Below are 18859 nucleotides of genomic sequence, written 5' to 3'. Positions count from 1 at the left end.
CCATTCATGAATTCATGAATGGGTGAGTGACTGCTGCCTCTCAGCGCTGAGCCAATCAGGGGCAGCTCTGACTCACATCCATTCATGAATGGGTGTGAGTGAGGCATGCCTCTGATTGGCTCAGCGCTGAGCCAATCAGGGGGCAGGTCTGACTCAGACCCCCTTCACACCCACTGCAGGACGGCCGCGCGGAGCTCCGGCTGCCGGCAGAAGGTGAGTATACAATTTTTTTTTATTTTTACACATTTTAGGATGAATTGCAGGTAAGGGCTTATATATTTAAGCCCATACCGACAATTCATCCCGGGCTCGCCCGCAGTGCATTGCTTTCAATGGAGACGGCTGTATTGTTTCTAATGAAACGCGGCTAGGAGCAGATTTTCGGGCGATTTGCGGGCGACTTGCGCGCACCGGTCACGCGATTTGCGGATGCGCATCCGTCATGCGATCCGCAAATCGCGCAAAAAAACGCCAGTCTGACTAAGGCCTCAGTCAGACAAGTGTTTTTTTTGCGCACATAGACACATGTCTATGTGCGCAAAAAAAATTGCGTCTATTAGAACCATTAGTTTCCTATGACGTGTTCACATGTCCATTTTTTAGAGGCGCAAAATACTCGCATCTGCAAAAGATAGGACATGTGTGCCTAGAATGCGCGCCAGAAAAGTCCGTGCTGCGTGTGAAGACAGAGGTGACAGGGGATGAGGGGACTATCGGAGGGATCTGTTAATCCCTGCGGCGAATCCCCTTATCACTGAACACTGTGACAGCACTGTCATGGTGTTCAGTGATGAGTGGTCTGCAGCAGGGATAAAAGAATCCCCTGTCACAGAGGACAGTGATAGTATCCCATGCTTTCAATGGGGCTGAAGCTGATGCTACCCCATTGAAAGCAATGAGATGAAGGCAACCCCTGCAGCACTGATTTTCAGGGAAGAAGGGGAGTCTTGAAGTATAAGCCTTTCCCTGAAAATCATCCCTAGATGTTAAAAAATAAAATTTTACTCACCTAGAAGCGCTGTTCGGCTCTTCTCCTCATTCCCATGGGTGTTCATCAGTATTTTCATGGCTGGGGATTTAAAAATCCCTGCCTCCAAAAAGCGCTGCCTCTGATTGGCTGAGCACTGTTACTAATCAGAGGCAGCGCTTGGCCATTTATTGAAATCAGTGGTTAGCACTGTTTCCTTGCAGCACTGCCGTCCTAGGTTCAAATTTGACCAAGGATATAATCTGCATGACGTTTGTATGTTTTCCCTGTTTTTGTGTGGTTTTCCTCCCACACTCCAGAAGCACACTAATAAGTGAATACAGATTGTGAGCCCTGATGGGAACAGAAAATATCAAGTGATGTGAAATGCTGTGTAAGGCCTCGGTCACACAGGCGTTTTTTCCCGCGATTTGCAGATCGCATGACGGATGCGCATCCGCAAATCGTGTGACCGGGGCAAAAAAATCGCCCGAAAAAACTGCTCCTAGCCGCGTTTCATTCAGCTGAGAGCTGCCCCTGATTGGTCCCTGCGCTGAGCCAATCAGAGGCAGCACTCACTCACCCATTCATGAATTCATGAATGGGTGTGAGTGAGAGCTGCCTCTGATTGGTCAGGCTGTGACCAATCAGAGGCAGCTCATTCAGCAGGCGGGGATTTTAAATCCCCGGCTGCTGAATACTACTCAGAGCAGTTCAGGACAACTGCCGGTCGGCCGCGGCTGAACTCCGTCTGCTGGGACCAGGTGAGTATATATATATTTTTTTGTTTTTACACATTTCTGGATGAATTTCAAGGAAGGGCTTATATTTTTAAGCCCTTCCCGAAAATTCATCGTGAGATCGCCCGCAGCCCATTGCTTTCAATGGAGCCAGCTGTATTACCGGCTCCATTGAATTCAATGCACTGGACAGCTCCGGCCCGTTTCTAATGAAACGCGGCTAGGAGCAGTTTTTTCGGGCGATTTTTCGGCCCGGTCACGCGATTTGCAGATGCGCATCCGTCATGCGATCCACAAATCGCGGGAAAAACGCCCGTGTGACCGAGGCCTAAAGGTGATTATTAGGAAACACATGAAGAACATGCAAACGTCATACAGATGTTGTCAGATTTGAACCTTGGATCCTAGTTCATTGGTACACTAAACAGGGCATTTGCATTTGGTTGAAAATCCAATCAAACTAACCTTTTGAATGTGTCATTTGTTTAAGAAGTGTGCATAGTGTATGCAAATAATATAAGAAAGCCTGAAGGTATGTTAGTGTAAATTTAGCCATTAGTATCTGTGAAATAATAGGTGACCCTGTATGATTTTATATGTCACAAGTGTTGAGATTTTATTGTTACGCCATTAATACTTCATAGACTTTAAAGGGAATGTATCACATGTTTTACTGTTTAAAAAATTGTACTAAAGCATATACAGTACTCTATTTTTAATGCTCTTATTTTTTGATTGTATTTTGTTTCTAAATTCAATTTTTATTAAAGCTTTTAATTAAATCAATATAGAAAGCAAAGGACCAAACAATGTAGATTCACCAAATATAACATTTCTAGACAACAAAAACACATTATTTACAGTATGGGTGGTAATCGTTAAATGGTGGATAAAGATGAGGGTAAGAAAGAGTTAAGTGCATTATAAACATTAATCCCTACCAATTAATGGGAATCAACCAAAATTTCATAACTCTGTAGTTATAGTGGGGGACTCCTAAGAAGAGGGACACCACACGAGGGTTGAAGTTGGTTTAATTTGGGGTGAAGCAGTAAGGCCAAAAGTTGTCCTTGACTAATTCTCTTATATATGGAGAGACTGGATGAAATTACAGTGCTATAACTTTAAGGCGGGCTTTACACTGGCGATAGGCTATTTTGCGTTGTGAAAGTGAGTAAAAAAGCATGAAAATGAAACCAATGATTTTCAATGGTCTCATTCTCATTTGCGTTGCCTTCATTGCACACTCGCAGCGCTAAGAAAAAGCAGCGTTATTGCTCATTGTTTTCAATGGGGCCGACTCTATTGAAAACATAGGCAGTACATTGCACTCCCCTGACACAGCTGTCACAGTTGTGACAGCTATGGCAGGAAATTCCTTCACTCCTGTGGGACAGCTAGAAGATCCGGACGGATCTTTTAGGTGAGTTAGTTTTTTTTACTTTTCTTTACAGCTAGACATTAGAGATGAGCGAACGTACTTGTCCGAGCTTGATGCTCGGGCGAATATTAGGGTGTTCGGGATGTTCGTTATTCGTAACGAACACCACACGATGTTCGGATGTTCGGGTTACTTTAACTTTCTTCCCTGAGAAATCTTTTCTATATGCGCTCAATGGGGCCGGCGGCAGCAGCGCCAACCCCATTGAGAACATATAGAAGACAAATCCTTCTTCTCTGCCACAGCTGTAACAGCTGTGACAGAGAAGAACGATGTTGGCCCATTGAATTCAATGGAACCGGCAATACAGCCGACTCCACTGAATGCAATGGGCTGCCGGCGATCGCGGGATGAATTGTCGGAAAGGGGTTAAATATATAAGCCCTTCCCTGCAATTCATCCAGAAATGTGTAAAAATAAAAAATATATATATTTTTTTTATTTTTACACATTTCTGGATGAATTGCAGGGAAGGGCTTATATATTTAACCCCTTTCCGACAATTCATCCCGCGATCGCCGGCAGCCCATTGCATTCAGTGGAGTCGGCTGTATTGACGGCTCCACTGAATTCAATGGGCTAACATCGTTCTTCTCTGCCACAGCTGTTACAGCTGTGGCAGAGGAGAACGATCGTTATGCTGACAGTGCGGGGGGGGGGGTCTCACTCTTGCCGCTATTGTGGCTTAATAGTGGGACCTGTGAACTTGAGATGCAGCCCAACATGTAGCCCCTCGCCTGCCCTATCCGTTGCTGTGTCGTTCCCATCATTTTCTTGAATTGCCAAGATTTTCACACATGAAAACCTTAGCGAGCATCGGCGAAATACAAAAATGTTCCGGTCGCCCATTGACTTCAATGGGGTTCGTTATTCGAAACGAACACCCGAACATCGCGGGAAGTTCGTTTCGAATAACGCGAACCCGAACATTTTGGTGTTCGCTCATCTTTACTAGACATGTTTTTCAGGGAAGGCCTTATATTTCAAGCCCCTCACTGAAAATCATCACTGTGGTGCTTGCCTGCAACCCATTGCTTTCAAAAGGGCTGCAGCAGCTAGCCCTATTGAAAGCAATGGATAGCATCGCGGACCTCTGCCACAGGGGAGTGCAATGTATTGCCTATATTTTCAATGGAGCCAGCGCTGCTGGCACTGACCCCATTGATAACAATAGGCGATAGTGCTGCTTTTTCTTAGCACTGCAAGTGTGCAGTGAAGGCGTCACAATTGAGAATGAAGCCATTGAAAATCATTGGTTTCATTTTCATGCGTTTTCACTCATTCTCGCAACGCAAGATAGCCTATTGCCAGTGTGAAGCCGGCCTTAAAGTTAGAGCACTGTAATTTCATCTAGTCTACCCATACATTAGAGAATCAGTCAAGGACGACTTTGGGCTATTAATTATATAATTGTATTTAGAAGCAACATATCGGTGAACCACTCCTCTGTTTTTTTTCACACTTTATAATATTATTGTGACAGCCATCTTGCTTGACATTCTGCCATAGTAGATTCAGAGAATTAAGACCTTCCAACAAACAAAATGATTGCTTTAGTGTTACAAGTACGCTCTGTGACAAGCAGCATGGCAGCTTTTCAAGAAAAATGAGGATAGACTATGCTCTGCCAATCATTTATTGTCAATGGGGTGGTCCTAAAGGTACCTTTGCAAGTTACAACTGGCGGGTGTATAAGTGCCCCACAGCCATGCCAACAACTATCGCTTTTGGGTTTTCACAAAGAGCAATGGTCATTAAGTGCATGGAGGCTGAGCTTGCCAGAGATCTCTTCTGGCTGCCCACTTCCATTCACTGTTTGAACATTCGAAGATTGAGTGCTAACTGTTTACACTGAGCAAGAAATTTGCTGGTTTCTTCCTTTCAGTGAGCTGAAATGAAGCAGTTAGTGATTACCGAATGATGTCTTGCTTCATGCCGTGTTGGTGGCTGTCTGTACATAGTACGACTAGCCCTAAAAATCGCTATTTCGAGCAATAATCATGTAAAGGTGTCTTTGGTTATTTGTCCCCAGCTTTATAATACAGGTGTTAACATTTATTGTAATACTATTCTCTGATGGTTATAAGATGAGTGCCGAAAAGTGATTTTTACAAAATATGAACTATTAGTCTATTGTGAAGTTCCATAGCCAGTATAAGAGCTGCCGTAAATAAAAAAAATACACCGAAATTTCAAAATAAAAGCTCTGATGTTTTAAAAAAATGGTCATTTTTTATGATACATTCCCTTTAATGTAAAAAGCTGTACGTAAAGATGTGCCTTCCTTAATTCAGTGGATTATAGACTGCGTAACTCATTCAAAGTGCATAATTTGTCTAATTATACATATACACAAAAAAAAATTACATACTGAAAAAGAACACCTGGAATCCATAAACCTAGAATCAAAAATGTTGGTGAAAAATCTTCTAATACCACCTGTTAAGATAATTGCTGCTTTGAACAGTCATTCATATGCATGGATTTATCAATAATTTGCTTCAACTCTTTACCTAGTTTGTTTTCAGCCATTTTGAATCTATGATCGATTTTATTTATGTCTGTAACCAATTTTATTTACATCTTTACGTCAATTTTATTTACGTCTTTTACCTATTTTTGTAAATTACATTTATTTATATTTGCTCCACTGGGAAATGTAAAAGTGTTAAAAATATATATTAAAATTAATTATAATATAAAGTTAAAATAAAATCACAGTCCACATTTCATGTCTAATCAACTCAAATGTAAAAATATATTTCGTATTCCATGCATTAATGTCTAGATTTCTTTTTTCAATCATGGCATAATAATAGTAACATAAACAATATCAAAATGTATTTAATAGTATAAGAATCTTTCATATTTAATACATCATACAATAGAAAAAATAATAATTGTTGAATAGGCACTTACTGGAATTACAGTTAATCCTGATACAGTCTAGATAGGGAAGAATAGATGAGAAATGAAAATTTATCCTTCAAGGTATTAGCTGCAGACATCCAATAATATTACAGTCCACCCTTCCGGGGACAGACACATGCACATGTGGCCACTCTACATAAGTATATTCTTGTGCCCTTGTAACTCTTAGACACAGAATTTGCTGAAAGCTTTCAAGCTAAATCTAAATTACATTGGCCAACTCAAACTATGCTACATGTAGACAAACCTCCGTATTTTCTAAAGCAATTAAAGATGTAGATCTAAACAGGCAGCCACTTTCTCCCCATATGTGCCAGAACACAGAACAACTGAGAAACTAGATATATAAGTTCCGTCACAATGGGTATAGAGGGCTTGCTGAAAAGATCGGCCATCTTGTGCAGTTCAGTAATGTTCTACCCCAAGGATTTAAAATATACATGGAGTTGGGAAATAGAAAAATCATAATTTTTGATCCTGGATAGGAAATAGGCCATAACCCGAATTCGAGTCCTTTTTAACGATTATAGAAAAAAAATAATAAAACATTAAAAGATAAAATAATTATAATAAAATAAATACAAAATCCAAATCAAAAATAGAAATAACCTAAAAGACTTAGTTAAAAAATGAGGATGAATTTAATATCTTTATCAGTTAAAAAAAAAACTGGATTATTGTGTTTAGAATTTCTCATATTTAGTCCTTGGAGGAGAACATATATTTTCAAACCAAGATTTCAATCCCATGTAGCATAATTTGTCATGTGTCGTCAACCGCATCAGAAAAGTGGTGGCAAACAGTTTGGGATCAAAGCACGCACACATCTTGCAACAAAATAAGACTGCATTGATGGGTCCTAATTTTCCTTTTAAGACGCGGCAGATATCAGCCACGAGAGGGAGGCAGAGGAACATCTGAAAAGATGCATGTCATGAATTCCTCAGCCTTAAATTCACATTGCTGTTCGAGAGCTACTGTGCATTTCACTAGGATTTCCAGTAACATCTTTTCCTGTAGTAGGGTAGCCACTATGATTACATTTTTCTCAATATTACCTTAAATCTAAGTAATTACAATCCCTAAAAATATGCTGGATAGCTTAACCTCATAAAAATTACCATTCAAAAACAGGAATTCCATTTAGAACATATGGAAAGATAATTTTGTAAGTAGCAAAAATACATTTTTTGAAATTCTTAGCATTAATTTCAAATTTTTGTTTGCTTTGAGCCATCAGTGCATTATTTTGTGTAAGAAACTGTATGAATGATGTTCTCCAGACTGTTTGCTAAGGGCCGCAGACCTTGGTCATTGAAGGGTTATTGTTCACTTTTGATTGAAAACTTAAAAATGCAACCACGAGAAAAAAAATTAAAAATTAAGCAAATGAAATTTTAGTGTAAAAGTGTCGAAGAGATTGTTGAAAAAGAGAAGCATCGGCAGCCTAATAAAAGTCTACAACTCAAGAGAACTCTATAGAAGTCATTTCTTTGACCTTTCGTGGTTTGATAGAACTTTGAAGACTATGAAACGCTGTTTTTCATCTTCTCTTTTTTAACTGTCATGAATTGTGTTTTGTGCAAGCAAAATAAATACAGAAACTGTTTTTTAGTATAAAAATGGAAATTGAGCGTATAAAAAAAAAAGAAAAAAAAGGTAAATTATGTGAGAGCAAGCAAGAGTAAATGCGGTTGGAAATGAGTAGACAGGTTAATTTTTGGATTTTTTTTTTTTTAGTGTTACCTAAATTGACCGTTAGTTTTACACGTCCAGCATCCAGTTCTAAACGTAGGGTATCTGCTGAATCTCTGGAAGTAGTCGCCATTAATATACCGTAGGCACGCTGAGATCGGAAACGCAGTGACACATCTTCTGCCTCTGTGTGCATGACCAAAGGGAGCTGAATTTTCATAAACATGCTTCCGTCATAGCTTAAAACCGTTGCCTCTGCAAAAAAAACCCGAAAAGTTATTTTTTTCATTTAATTTGCCGTAAGTCAAATTTTTGAACATTTCACAGATGCATCATCTCAGTGAAAGACAGCGGTGGATTTATTTTTACTATGTCATCAGAGTAAAGCAATGAATGTTACAAAGTAAGAAAAAGAATAGATAGCCAGTGACAAACATCATATATAAAGCTTCTATCCATCAAGCGGTGCTTTTCTTTCTACAGGTTTATGCTTTGCTTATGTCTCTGCTGATTGCAGTTACCAGAATACAATACAGACAACCTTGAGATAGAGGACAGGACCAAATAAGAGCTCGGATGTACTTGTTCTCTATTTGTGTTACAGTTTTAGTAAATACTTTCTCTCCAATTTCATCATTATTGGAGTAGGCAAGTTTTTACTTTCTCCTAAAAGACACACAAGCATTTTTTTAGCGCCTGAAAAAAATATCGCACAACACATGTGTAAAAAACGCATGACCAAAGCTATAATCGCACATAAATAGCGTGGCCCCTTTGAAAGTAATGGGAGAGGATCGCTGTCCCCGGCTGTGGCTGTGACAGCTGCAGCAGGGAATTTCTTGGATGTGAAACCCCTGGATGTGACAGCAATCACAGGCAGCACTTAGCTGTAATTCAATGAATGGCTAAGTGCTGCCTGTGATTGGCAGAGTGCTCAGCCAATCAGATACAGCCCTTTAAATCCCCGCATGCTGAAACAGAGTTAGAGCAGTGCAGGGAGAAGACAGGCTGGATGCACCTGAGCTCCGGCAGCTGATGAGGGATGAGTATATATATTTTTTATTTTTAACACATTCTAGGGATGATTTTTCACGGAAGGGCTTATATTTAAAGCCTTATCCCGAAAGTCCCTGCAGGGCTGGCAAGCAGCCTATTGCTGTCAATAGGACTGCGGAAGTGCTGGTCCCATTGAAAGCAATAAGAGAACATCGCAATCCTCTGCCACAGGTGTAGCATTTGTGGAAGGCGATTCTTTACTCCCCGTGGAGATGAAGAAATCCTCTACCATAGCTGTCAAAGCTGTGACAACTGTGGCAGGGGATTCTTTACTCCCTGCAGGGAGTCCCATGTCACTGAATACTGTGATAGTGTTGTCACAGTGTTCAGTGACAAGGGGACTCCCCCGGGGAATATTTACATGGCAGCGGTGGAGAGAATAGTGTATATATATATATTTTTTTTTTTCACAAACCAGGGATGATTTTCAGGGAAGGGCTTATATTTCAAGCCTTTCCCTGAAAATCACTGCAGGGGTTGCCGGCATCGTATTGCGTTCAATGGGGCTGCTGGCAGAAGCCATGGTCCCATTGCAAGCAATGCTTCCCAGACCTGCATTCACGCATGCTTGTGCACGTACGTGGGTGCGCAGTTTTGTGCACACCTATGTTTGGCACACGCTCATGTGAATGCACCATTAGTATGCATCATTAGGCTAAAATACTACATGCCACTCTGACTGACTAGTACTACTCACATGGGCTGCACTGGTCAATCAAAGCAGCCTGTAGTGTGTTAGACTAATGATGCATACTAATGCACAGTGTGCATCAGCTAGTCAAAGAAACAGTGGGTGGCCATCTTTGTTTGTCCAGAGTCGGAGGGTCTTTTTAATTATTAACTGCATCATGTTGAGTGTTTTATTACTGTGATATACTGTGTTATGCCTAGCATACTTCCTGAAGTGATGGTGTATGGCTCTTATCCATGGTGTTATTTGAATCCTCATGTCATGCACCAGCCCCGCAAGCCCTGCAGCAGACATGCATAACACATGTTCTTTTACCTTTAGTTCTCATACTTGTCTTACGTTATCATATCATAACCATATATCAAAATAATCAAAATTAAGGCCCTGTCTTATCACGGCAGGCTAGTAAGGGCATCGTGAGAGGTGTCGTCTATCCATAAGGAGAGTACCCCAAAGGTGAGTGCAGATACCTAGGAGGTGAGTGGGCATAATCCCTCCCCAAGGAGAGCACCCAGAAGGGGTGTGGAGACACCTTGGAGGTGAGTGAGGAGACTTATAAGGTCATGCAAGCTCCTCTGGGTAATATATGCAAATAAGGAAGATGAAATAATACCTCTGCAGACGGTTTCTGGCTTGGCCCCTCCTGACCAATGTCACAGGCCTCTCACCAGCCAAGCCAGAAACCTACTGCAAACTGATATGGGGCAAACACCCGTAACAGCTGTCTGGGTATGGTTTTCTGGTTTGGTTCTCTATTCCCAATCATTGTTTTAAACATTTGTTTAAAGAGTCGTACATTGATTTGAAGGAATGCTGCCATCCAAAAGGTGGCGCTGCAAAAGTATTGTTCCATCTTCCTTATTTGCATATATTACTCAGAGGTGTATGCATGATCTTATAAGTCTCCTCACTCACTTCCTAGGTGTCATCACACCCCTACTGGGTGCTCTCCTTGGGCAACACACCTCCCAACCCATGTCACAGGCCTCTCACCAGCCAACCAGAAATATACTGCACACTGATGAGGGGCCAACACCCTGAAACAGCTGTCTATGTATTGTTTTTGGCTTGCTTCCTTATTTCCAAAAAATCATTTTAAAGATTTGTTTAAAGACTCATACATTGATATGAAGGAATGCTGCCATCCAATAGGTGTCGTTGCAGAGGTACTGTTCTATCTTCCTTAGGGTGGACACCCACTGGCGTTTTTTTCTCCACTGCACTGCGAGACTAAAGTTAAAGTCTCGCATCGCAGTGCAAGAAAAAAGCCAGCATCACGCCGGGATATCGGCATGGCGCCGGCATATCGCCAGTCCTTTCAATGGGGCCAGCGGCAGCAGCGCTAGCCCCATTGAAAAGAGAGGCAGAATGCCGGGGACTTCTGCCACAGCTGTGGCAAGAGTTTCCTTCAGGGTCTAGGGAGGAAATCCATTCATGCTGTTACGCCATTGCGACAAAATTCACAATTCTAGTTCAAGTGATGTTTTTTCGCACAAAAAAATCATTTTTTGGGGGTTTTAAACCAGCTTTGTCACTTAAAAAGGTGGGTGGGGCTTATCAGCAGGGGGCATGGCCACTGCAGCCCATTACATTTACTATAATTTAACCTGGCGGCAATTATAGCTGTAATCTATGCAGGCTCGTAGTTGATGAAGATTCCTAATTTTGGCCCATGGGCTGCCCAAGATGTTCCTAAGATATTAAGCTGCGTTTGCCTCCTAATTTCTTAGACACATCTTCCAACGGCGGGGCTCCATATTGAATCAGCATACGAAATGCCAGTCTTAATAAATCAGGCTGTAAGTGTTGGAGTTATAACATAAAGCGAAAGATTGCTGAAACCAAAGCCAACTGGGCAGCCACATTGGGCATCTGTGGTCTTCATCTACCGAATGTATTTCTCAAAGCTTCAAAACATTTTTAGCAAATAAAAACAACAGACAGGACATATTGGAAAATAGGCATTACAAACACACGCAAAATGGACTACAAATGGAAAAAAAAAAACATAATGGAATATTAAATGAGAAGCAATTACCTAAACTAGTTATATTCCCATAAATTTTACAGCATCACATGAGAGGCAACTTTGGCTATGAACACACAAATACTAATAATCTTACAAAAGTGCAAGGTAGCAATTACAAGCGCACTAGGGAGAAGATATAGCTGTAGCCGAAACCTACAGCATATATTGTATACCTAGGAGAGTCTTAACCTAAAGATAGGCTCCTGCTGTGTTCAACAATGGAAATGAGAGTGTGAGCCAAATTATATTGATGTGACATCTGTCATTCCATCTGCCTCCTTCCGTAAAAAAACTAAACTAACCCTGAAATTAGACTGATGTTTTTTGTTTTATGTATAATCAGGGAAAGATCATAATGCCAAAATAAATCATTCTTACTTTTACGGCAGCGAGATAAAAAACAAAATAAAAGTGCATGCCGTTGCCTCCATAAATCGTGGGTTTTAAAACTCTTATAAAGCCAGATTTAGAGTCATATAAAAGGAAGACAAAGCAAATACAAAGCAAAAACATGTTTGTGAAACCATCAATGTAATAAAAGGAACTCCATGTAACAGTATATTACCGCTACACTGATGAAGGTGTGACTGCGTTATACAGGATGTAGTCGAAAAGACCGATCCAGCGCTATATCTCAGTATTGGTGTCCTTTATTGACATAACAATAGCGCACTTGAATAGGAAGGCATGAATGGGCTACACAATGGTATGGAGCATGAGCCCCTGGGGACCCCAGAACATGGATTTCAATTTAGTATCGTGGAATCTGTAAGACATACAGAGTAAAACTCAACTAAAAAGTTGAAGAGTAGCATGTGAGCAGCATAAGTCCACTTTCTGTGTCTCTCTGAGGCTACCTGCACTGCGGAGTTGGACTCCGCATGTTCCAAATACTTATTTTTCCTGTGCCGTCGCTAGGCGATAACGCAGAATCTGTGACCTGTCCGCAATGTTAAGCCGCGGGTCGGATGACTTCTAATGACTTCAATGGAAGCCGTCCGCACAAAATCTGCGCAAAAATAGAGCATACAATTTTTCCTCCACTCACAATTGGTTTCCACGAGTGTGCAGGAAGAATCGTTTTCCTACAGCATGCTATGGACGGTATTTGCTGCGGATCCACAATGCGGACGCCCACCACAAACTCTGCAGCAAAAATTTGCTCAGGTGCAGGCGGCTTTTGTCCTGTGGAACTGCTGCTATGACTGAAGTAAGGAAAGTGTACTTGAAGTGGCCTCCTTCTGCTATGAAAGGGGCAGATTATCCAGGAAGTCATCCAACGACATCTGCAGGAGATTCCAAGGTACTAATCAATGTTGAAAGTCCCTGGAATGTACACAGGCCCTACTCCATGCATGTATTGTGGCAGAAGGAGCCCACATCGAATACGCTTTCCTTCAGTTATAGCAGTGGTCCTACTGGATTTCTGCTTTTACATGATACTATTCAACTTTGCATAAGCCCATAAGCCATAACATTGTATAGCGCATCCATGTCTTCCTATTCAGGTACGCATTTGTTGTTTCAATACAGGACTCCAGTAATGATAAATAAAACCGGATGAGTCTTTTTGACTACACCCTGCATAGTATTCCATTCTTCTCACTATTTGTGATAGCGATAATGGTGTTACTGCTTATGGCCCTTTTACGCAAGCCAACAGTTATTTAGAAGACTGCACGAGTGCTGACGTCACCACTAAGGTCATCAGGGCTCGTGGAGAGCGTTTACACAGAAAGACTTCACCGCTGGATTGCAGGCTTTTTGTCAGCTTCTCACTCAGTGCTTCACCTACTATGTTACGTGCTGAGCGGGGAGAATTTACACAGTACGAGAAGCCTGTGAGCCAACTATGGTTTTTAAGCTGACTGAAAAGTCAGATTAACTGCCTATAAACTAAAAGTGAACAATTTTGGGGGGGGGGGGGGGGCACTGAATAATTATTGCTCAAATTTGTTGGTTTGAATGAATTTTTAGCAATAATCTTCATGTGTAAATGTGCTCCCTGCAGCAAATAAGGTTATATTAAGACTTTACTTGTTCTAGCTAACATAATAGAGACTTATCACCTAGTAGGAACTTAGAATATTGAAGGTAGACATGCTTGTAATAAGCTTCTATATTGCAGTCTAGTTCAATAAATTTAGAGTCCATGTTTCCCCCTTTCCAGTGTTGACTAATACCACTACATCCTCAGGGGTGTAACTGTAGGCGGTGCAGAACTTGAAATTTCACCTGGAACCTGCAGCTTGAGAGGACCGAAAAAATCCATCTGCCAGATATCTTTTAAAAAGCTGGCCTCAAGAAGACATTGGAGCACTTCATACCCTATGTCGAGAGAAGCAGGGCCAATGGTTCACGTATCCGGCTCAAGGTTGACTCAGCTTTCCTTCCCTCCGAGTATGGTAAAATGAGCACCCAGCTTGGTAGGGGGGTAATAAATAAATTACTTCAAAGCACTGCAGAATAAGTTGGCGCTATACAAATAATCAGATTTTGTTTTAATCTAACCTCAATTTAAATAGGAGTATTAATCATAGGTATCATTTAGAGTTAAAGAGACTCTATCAAGAACTTTGAGATCTAAAAATGATGGTTAAGGGCCGACCAAATAACTATGTATAAATACATTAAGGGACAATACAAGGATCTCTCTCATGATCTGTTTTTACCCAGGACCACGACGGTGACAAGAGGGCATCCGTTACGTCTAGAAGAAAGCGGGTTTCATCACCAACATTGAAGGGGGTTCTTTACTCTAAGAGCAATGAGACTGTTGAAGTCTGCTGAGGAAGTGGTGATGGCGAAATCAATAGAGGAGTTTAAGGGGGACTAGTTGCCTTACTAGAGCGCTATGATATTACAGGATGTAGACATTAAATAACATTTGATCCGGGTCTTGGAGTCAAGTAGGAACTCAAACTTTGATCCTGGGATTATTCGGACTGCCATTATGGAGTCAGGAAGGAATTTTTTCCTACAAATAAGCTTAATTGGCTTCTGCCTCATTGTTTTTTTTTGCCTTATTCTGGACCAACAAGGAGGACTTAAAACAAGCTGAACTAGATGGACATTGTCTTCATTCAGCCGAACATGCTATGTTACTAAAAGCTAACCTTATGAGCGCAAAGTAGTTGCCTCGATGAGTACGGGGATGTAAGTTTTATACTTACTTTAACCACTATTCCCTCATTGTCAGCACGCAAACCACTAAATGCACTTAGTAGTCCTTCTTTTCTATGAACTTAATGGGAGAACTACTTAGTGTGTGCCTGTGTAGTCCCTCAGTGTATTCAGTGGTGGGTTTCAGTGCTGACAATAGGCGAACGGCAGGGAAGGTAAGTTTAAAGCTTACATCCCCAGAACTCAGCAGGTCAGCTACTTTGAGCCCAAAAGCTTAGCGTGAGAGATTCCTCTTATAGAATCCTCTTATAGAGACCCTTTTTCCTTTCCTTTGTAATACAAAGTGCACAGCGTTTGCTACATGGTTTGAAATATTTTGTAACCCATTTGAGATATTTTTATAAAAGGTAAAACTAGATCTTTCTTTAAAACCACATACATCATCACTAGAGATGAGCGAACGTACTCGTTTCGAGTAATTACTCGATTGAGCACCGCGATTTTCGAGTACTTCAGTACTCGGGTGAAAAAATTCGGGGGGCACTGGGGGGCAGGGGGAGGCGTGGCGGCGCGGGGGGTAGCCCTCTCTCTCTCCCTCTCCCCCCCCCCCACTCCCCGCTGCAACCCCCCACTCACCCACGGCGCCCCCCGAATCTTTTCGCCCGAGTACGGAAGTACTCGAAAATCGCGGTACTCGGGCGAAAAAGGGGCGTGGCTGAGTACGCTCGCTCATCTCTAATCATCACTCCTTGTTTAGCTGCAGATACTTCTGTATACAGAAAGAGAGCGCCAGCACTTGGTACTAACATTAGCCAAATTTTATGTGTTTCTGTTTGGTTTTTTTTTAACTCCTTAAGGACCAAGCTGTTTTGTACCTTAAGGACCAGACACTTTTTAGGAATTTTTCCCATGTGGCGGTTTTACTGCTCTATTTTTTTCCTTTAGCTACCAAAATTATTTTTGCTGCGTTTTTTTTCCCATGACACATGGGACTATTTTTTTATATCTTTTTTACTGACTTTTTCCCCATTTTTTTAGTTTTATTGGGGGTAAGAAGCTAAAAAAATAATTTTTTTAACATTTATAATTTTTTTTAAAATTATTTTTATATTTACACTAAAAAAAAGTATGGGAATGGGTTCCTCTATTTGTTTCGCACATTTTGATATATAGTATGTATGGTTTTGGTTTACAGGACGCATACGACGACGGTTTTTGTTGGCGTCTGCTTTGTGCTATTCTCTTTCTTATGTATATATTGTTGTTTTATAAGACCTCTGGGGGACATTCACATATATATTTTTTTTCTTTATTTGACACTTTTCCCACTGTAGCTGGGGTGTCCATAGGAGCCCTAGTTACAGTGGAAAGCAACCCCTGTGGTGACATTAGTCACCTGCAGAGCTGCCAGGGTCTAGTCTGACCATCCAGCTCTGCAGTAGCAGGGAATCCCAGGAGGTGACATGACCCCCCGAGGCTCCCATAGTGAAAGTACATGTTACTTTCACTTTCCCCATACAGTGCTCATTGAGCACTGTATATCAGGGAAGCAGAAGGCAGGAAGGGTTAAAAACCCCTCCTGCCTTCTGCTCCGGGTTATCAGCTGTCACTAACAGCTGATAACCCGTTCCTGTCTCTGACTGATTGCAGAGGAAGGAGACTTAAAGCACCGCTGTAATTTTACTATCGGCAGTGCTTTAAGCCCAGGACCAGCCGCCATAAATTTACAGTGGCTGGTCCTAAACGGGTTAAATAGACCCCTTAACCATATACAATATAATTTGTTTTAAGAATTGCTTAGTAAGTAGAGACCTTGGCTGCCGATACATTTTAAATATTTGTCAGCTGACAGCCAACCTATACAATGCCATGTAAGAAAGGACTGGCAGCATATCAGGATGCAGTAAAACCAAAGGTTTTTATTCTCCCATCACCAAAAAACAGCGATGTTTCGGCTAAAGAGCCTTCCTCAAGCTACATTTCTACTGCTGAACCTATACAATGCCATGAATGTAGAGAGGGAAAAAAGCTGCTCCCTGTGTTTCAACAGTGAATTCAATAAATGGCTGAGTGCTGTGACCAATCACAGGCAGTGCTCAGCTGTCATTCAATGAATGGCTGAGCACTGCCTGTGACTGGCTGAGCACTCAGCCAATCAGATACAGCCCTTTCAGCAGGCGGGTATTTTAAATCCCTGCCTGCTGAAAGAGCTTCAGAGCAGTGGAGGTATACCAAGCAGCAAGACATGCCTAAGCCCTGGCAGGTGAGTATATGTTATTTTTATTTTTTACACATGCTAGGGATGATTTTCAGGGAAAGGCTTGTATTTGAAGCCCTTCCCTGAAAATCACTGCAGGGGTTGCCATCATCCCATTGCTTTCAATGGGGCCGCCGCTGCTGCCCCATTGAAAGCAATGGTGCATGGAGCTTTATTCAAGCGTGTTTTGGCATGTCCGTAGATGCGCGGATTTGTGCACACATACGTGCACGCAAATGTGCGCTCATGTGAATGAGGCCTTAGATGTGCTTTTTTAAAATAAAAGCTGCAACTGGATTGGTTGTTATGAGCAGCTGCTCCCCCCAAAGTCTGCAATGGGGAACTGGAGAAATAGAGCTCAGAAAAGTAACAGTAATGTTTAGATGCTGATCTCATCCTCATAAATTTGCTTATAAGAATAAGAAAACAGTAGAAATGTTACCAGCTGTAGAAAATCAGATTTCAAGCATCATTTTTAGTGTGCAAGTTAGACAATGATAATTTAAATGCCTGCCAATTTTTATCTGAAAACTCTCATTACCCAATAGGCGAGTTCCTAAAATTAGATGTTATGTTGGCAGCATTCTGTGATTTTTTTCATCTTGAAATTTGATATTTCCCTTTCTGTAATTTTAACTAATGTTAGGGTAAGGGCCTACAATAAGTGATGACCCATGATCAGGGTTGTGAGCTCACGTATGTTGGCCAAAATATCAGCTAATACCTCATTGTGGTTTTGAATGCTGGGGGAGCCCAGGGTTCCAGTGCTGGTGTGGTTCACCTGTGGGGTGTAGGGCAACCCACTGGATTCAAATATGGCGTCACTAGTAGGTTGTAAGCCTGCATGATGCACTACACGTATCATGTGGTCTGACACCCTGTATCTATTTTTGTGCAAGAATAAACACTAAACAGCCACCCTCTCTCCCCTGTAAGGAGGGTTTGTGAGTGGCTGTCTCATCAGTGTCCTTTACAGGTGTTTGTTGCACCTGTCTGTCTGTGTTAGGGGATAAGTGGTTTACATGCCTGCCCTCTTGTATCAGTATATCAGTAAGTATATGGCTGCTTTCTGTGACTTTTTTTTTTGTGTTTGATATTTCCCTTTCTGTGATTTTAATTTATATTAACACATAGGTTCAAGTACATTTGGGGCTTGAACCTATATTGATATGTGTCCCAGATGACCTATCAGCGCTGGTCTGTACATACTTATTCTGGCTCCTCCTTATTGACAATTCCAGCTATACTTCTAGTCTAAAGGTGTTTCTCGTCAAGTCATTGCTCCGGTGCTGTTCCACTTTCAGATAAATCTGTTTGGGGTTAAGGATATTTGGGGTGTTATAACATCTATCGCCTGAGTAATTGCCTATTGCACCTTGGTATTTCATCTGGTTCACTGTGTGTTTGTTTAACATCTATACCGTATATTTTATTTATTGTAGTAAACATTATTCCTGTTTTCCAATTAGAGACAGTTACAGTTGCCCAAGTTCCTGATGTAGGGTTGCCCTCATCAGGGTGAGGTGCTCCACTTTTTGGTAGGTTCTCATCGCATTAATACGTTAGGGTCAGATTTCCCATTCCCCCACTTTTTGGTTTCATTAGAAATACTTTGTTTACTCCATGTTAGTATATTGTCTGTATATCCATCAATTTTGGATAACAAATTACGTCCTATCCGGACAAGATCTTTTGTGTCTAACTCAGATGTAACACTAATGTCTTAGTGCCAGATACAACAGGACATCTTCGGTGATCTTGGGGAATCCAAACCTGGATGGATCCGAGCTGTTGTGGAGGGACACCTACACAGTATTAGCATTTTTGTGCTATAGTTAATAGGTGTACTGTATATCCTTGATTAAAGATAACTTAGCAGCAGCGTATCAAACTAGAAGACACGTGTAGACAATGGCTTCATTTTATACA

General features: G+C 41.4%; 1 protein-coding gene across 1 annotated transcript in view; it reads right to left on the bottom strand.

Moving 5' to 3' along the window:
- Window positions 1-18859, bottom strand: part of NRXN1 (neurexin 1) — a 1562703-nt gene that overhangs the window by 807254 nt on the left and 736590 nt on the right. Inside the window, exons 11-12 of the mRNA XM_066595516.1 lie at window positions 7826-8029; window positions 6068-6094 (exon numbers count right to left, since the gene is read on the bottom strand). Coding sequence (XP_066451613.1) covers window positions 6068-6094; window positions 7826-8029 — 231 coding nt within the window. The remainder of the gene's footprint in view (window positions 1-6067; window positions 6095-7825; window positions 8030-18859) is intronic.

This window comes from Eleutherodactylus coqui, chromosome 3 (assembly GCF_035609145.1).
Source record: "Eleutherodactylus coqui strain aEleCoq1 chromosome 3, aEleCoq1.hap1, whole genome shotgun sequence".
NCBI classification, from domain to species: Eukaryota; Metazoa; Chordata; class Amphibia; order Anura; family Eleutherodactylidae; genus Eleutherodactylus; species Eleutherodactylus coqui.
Note: the sequence above shows the minus strand (reverse complement) of the source record. Positions and strands in the feature narration are given on the sequence as shown.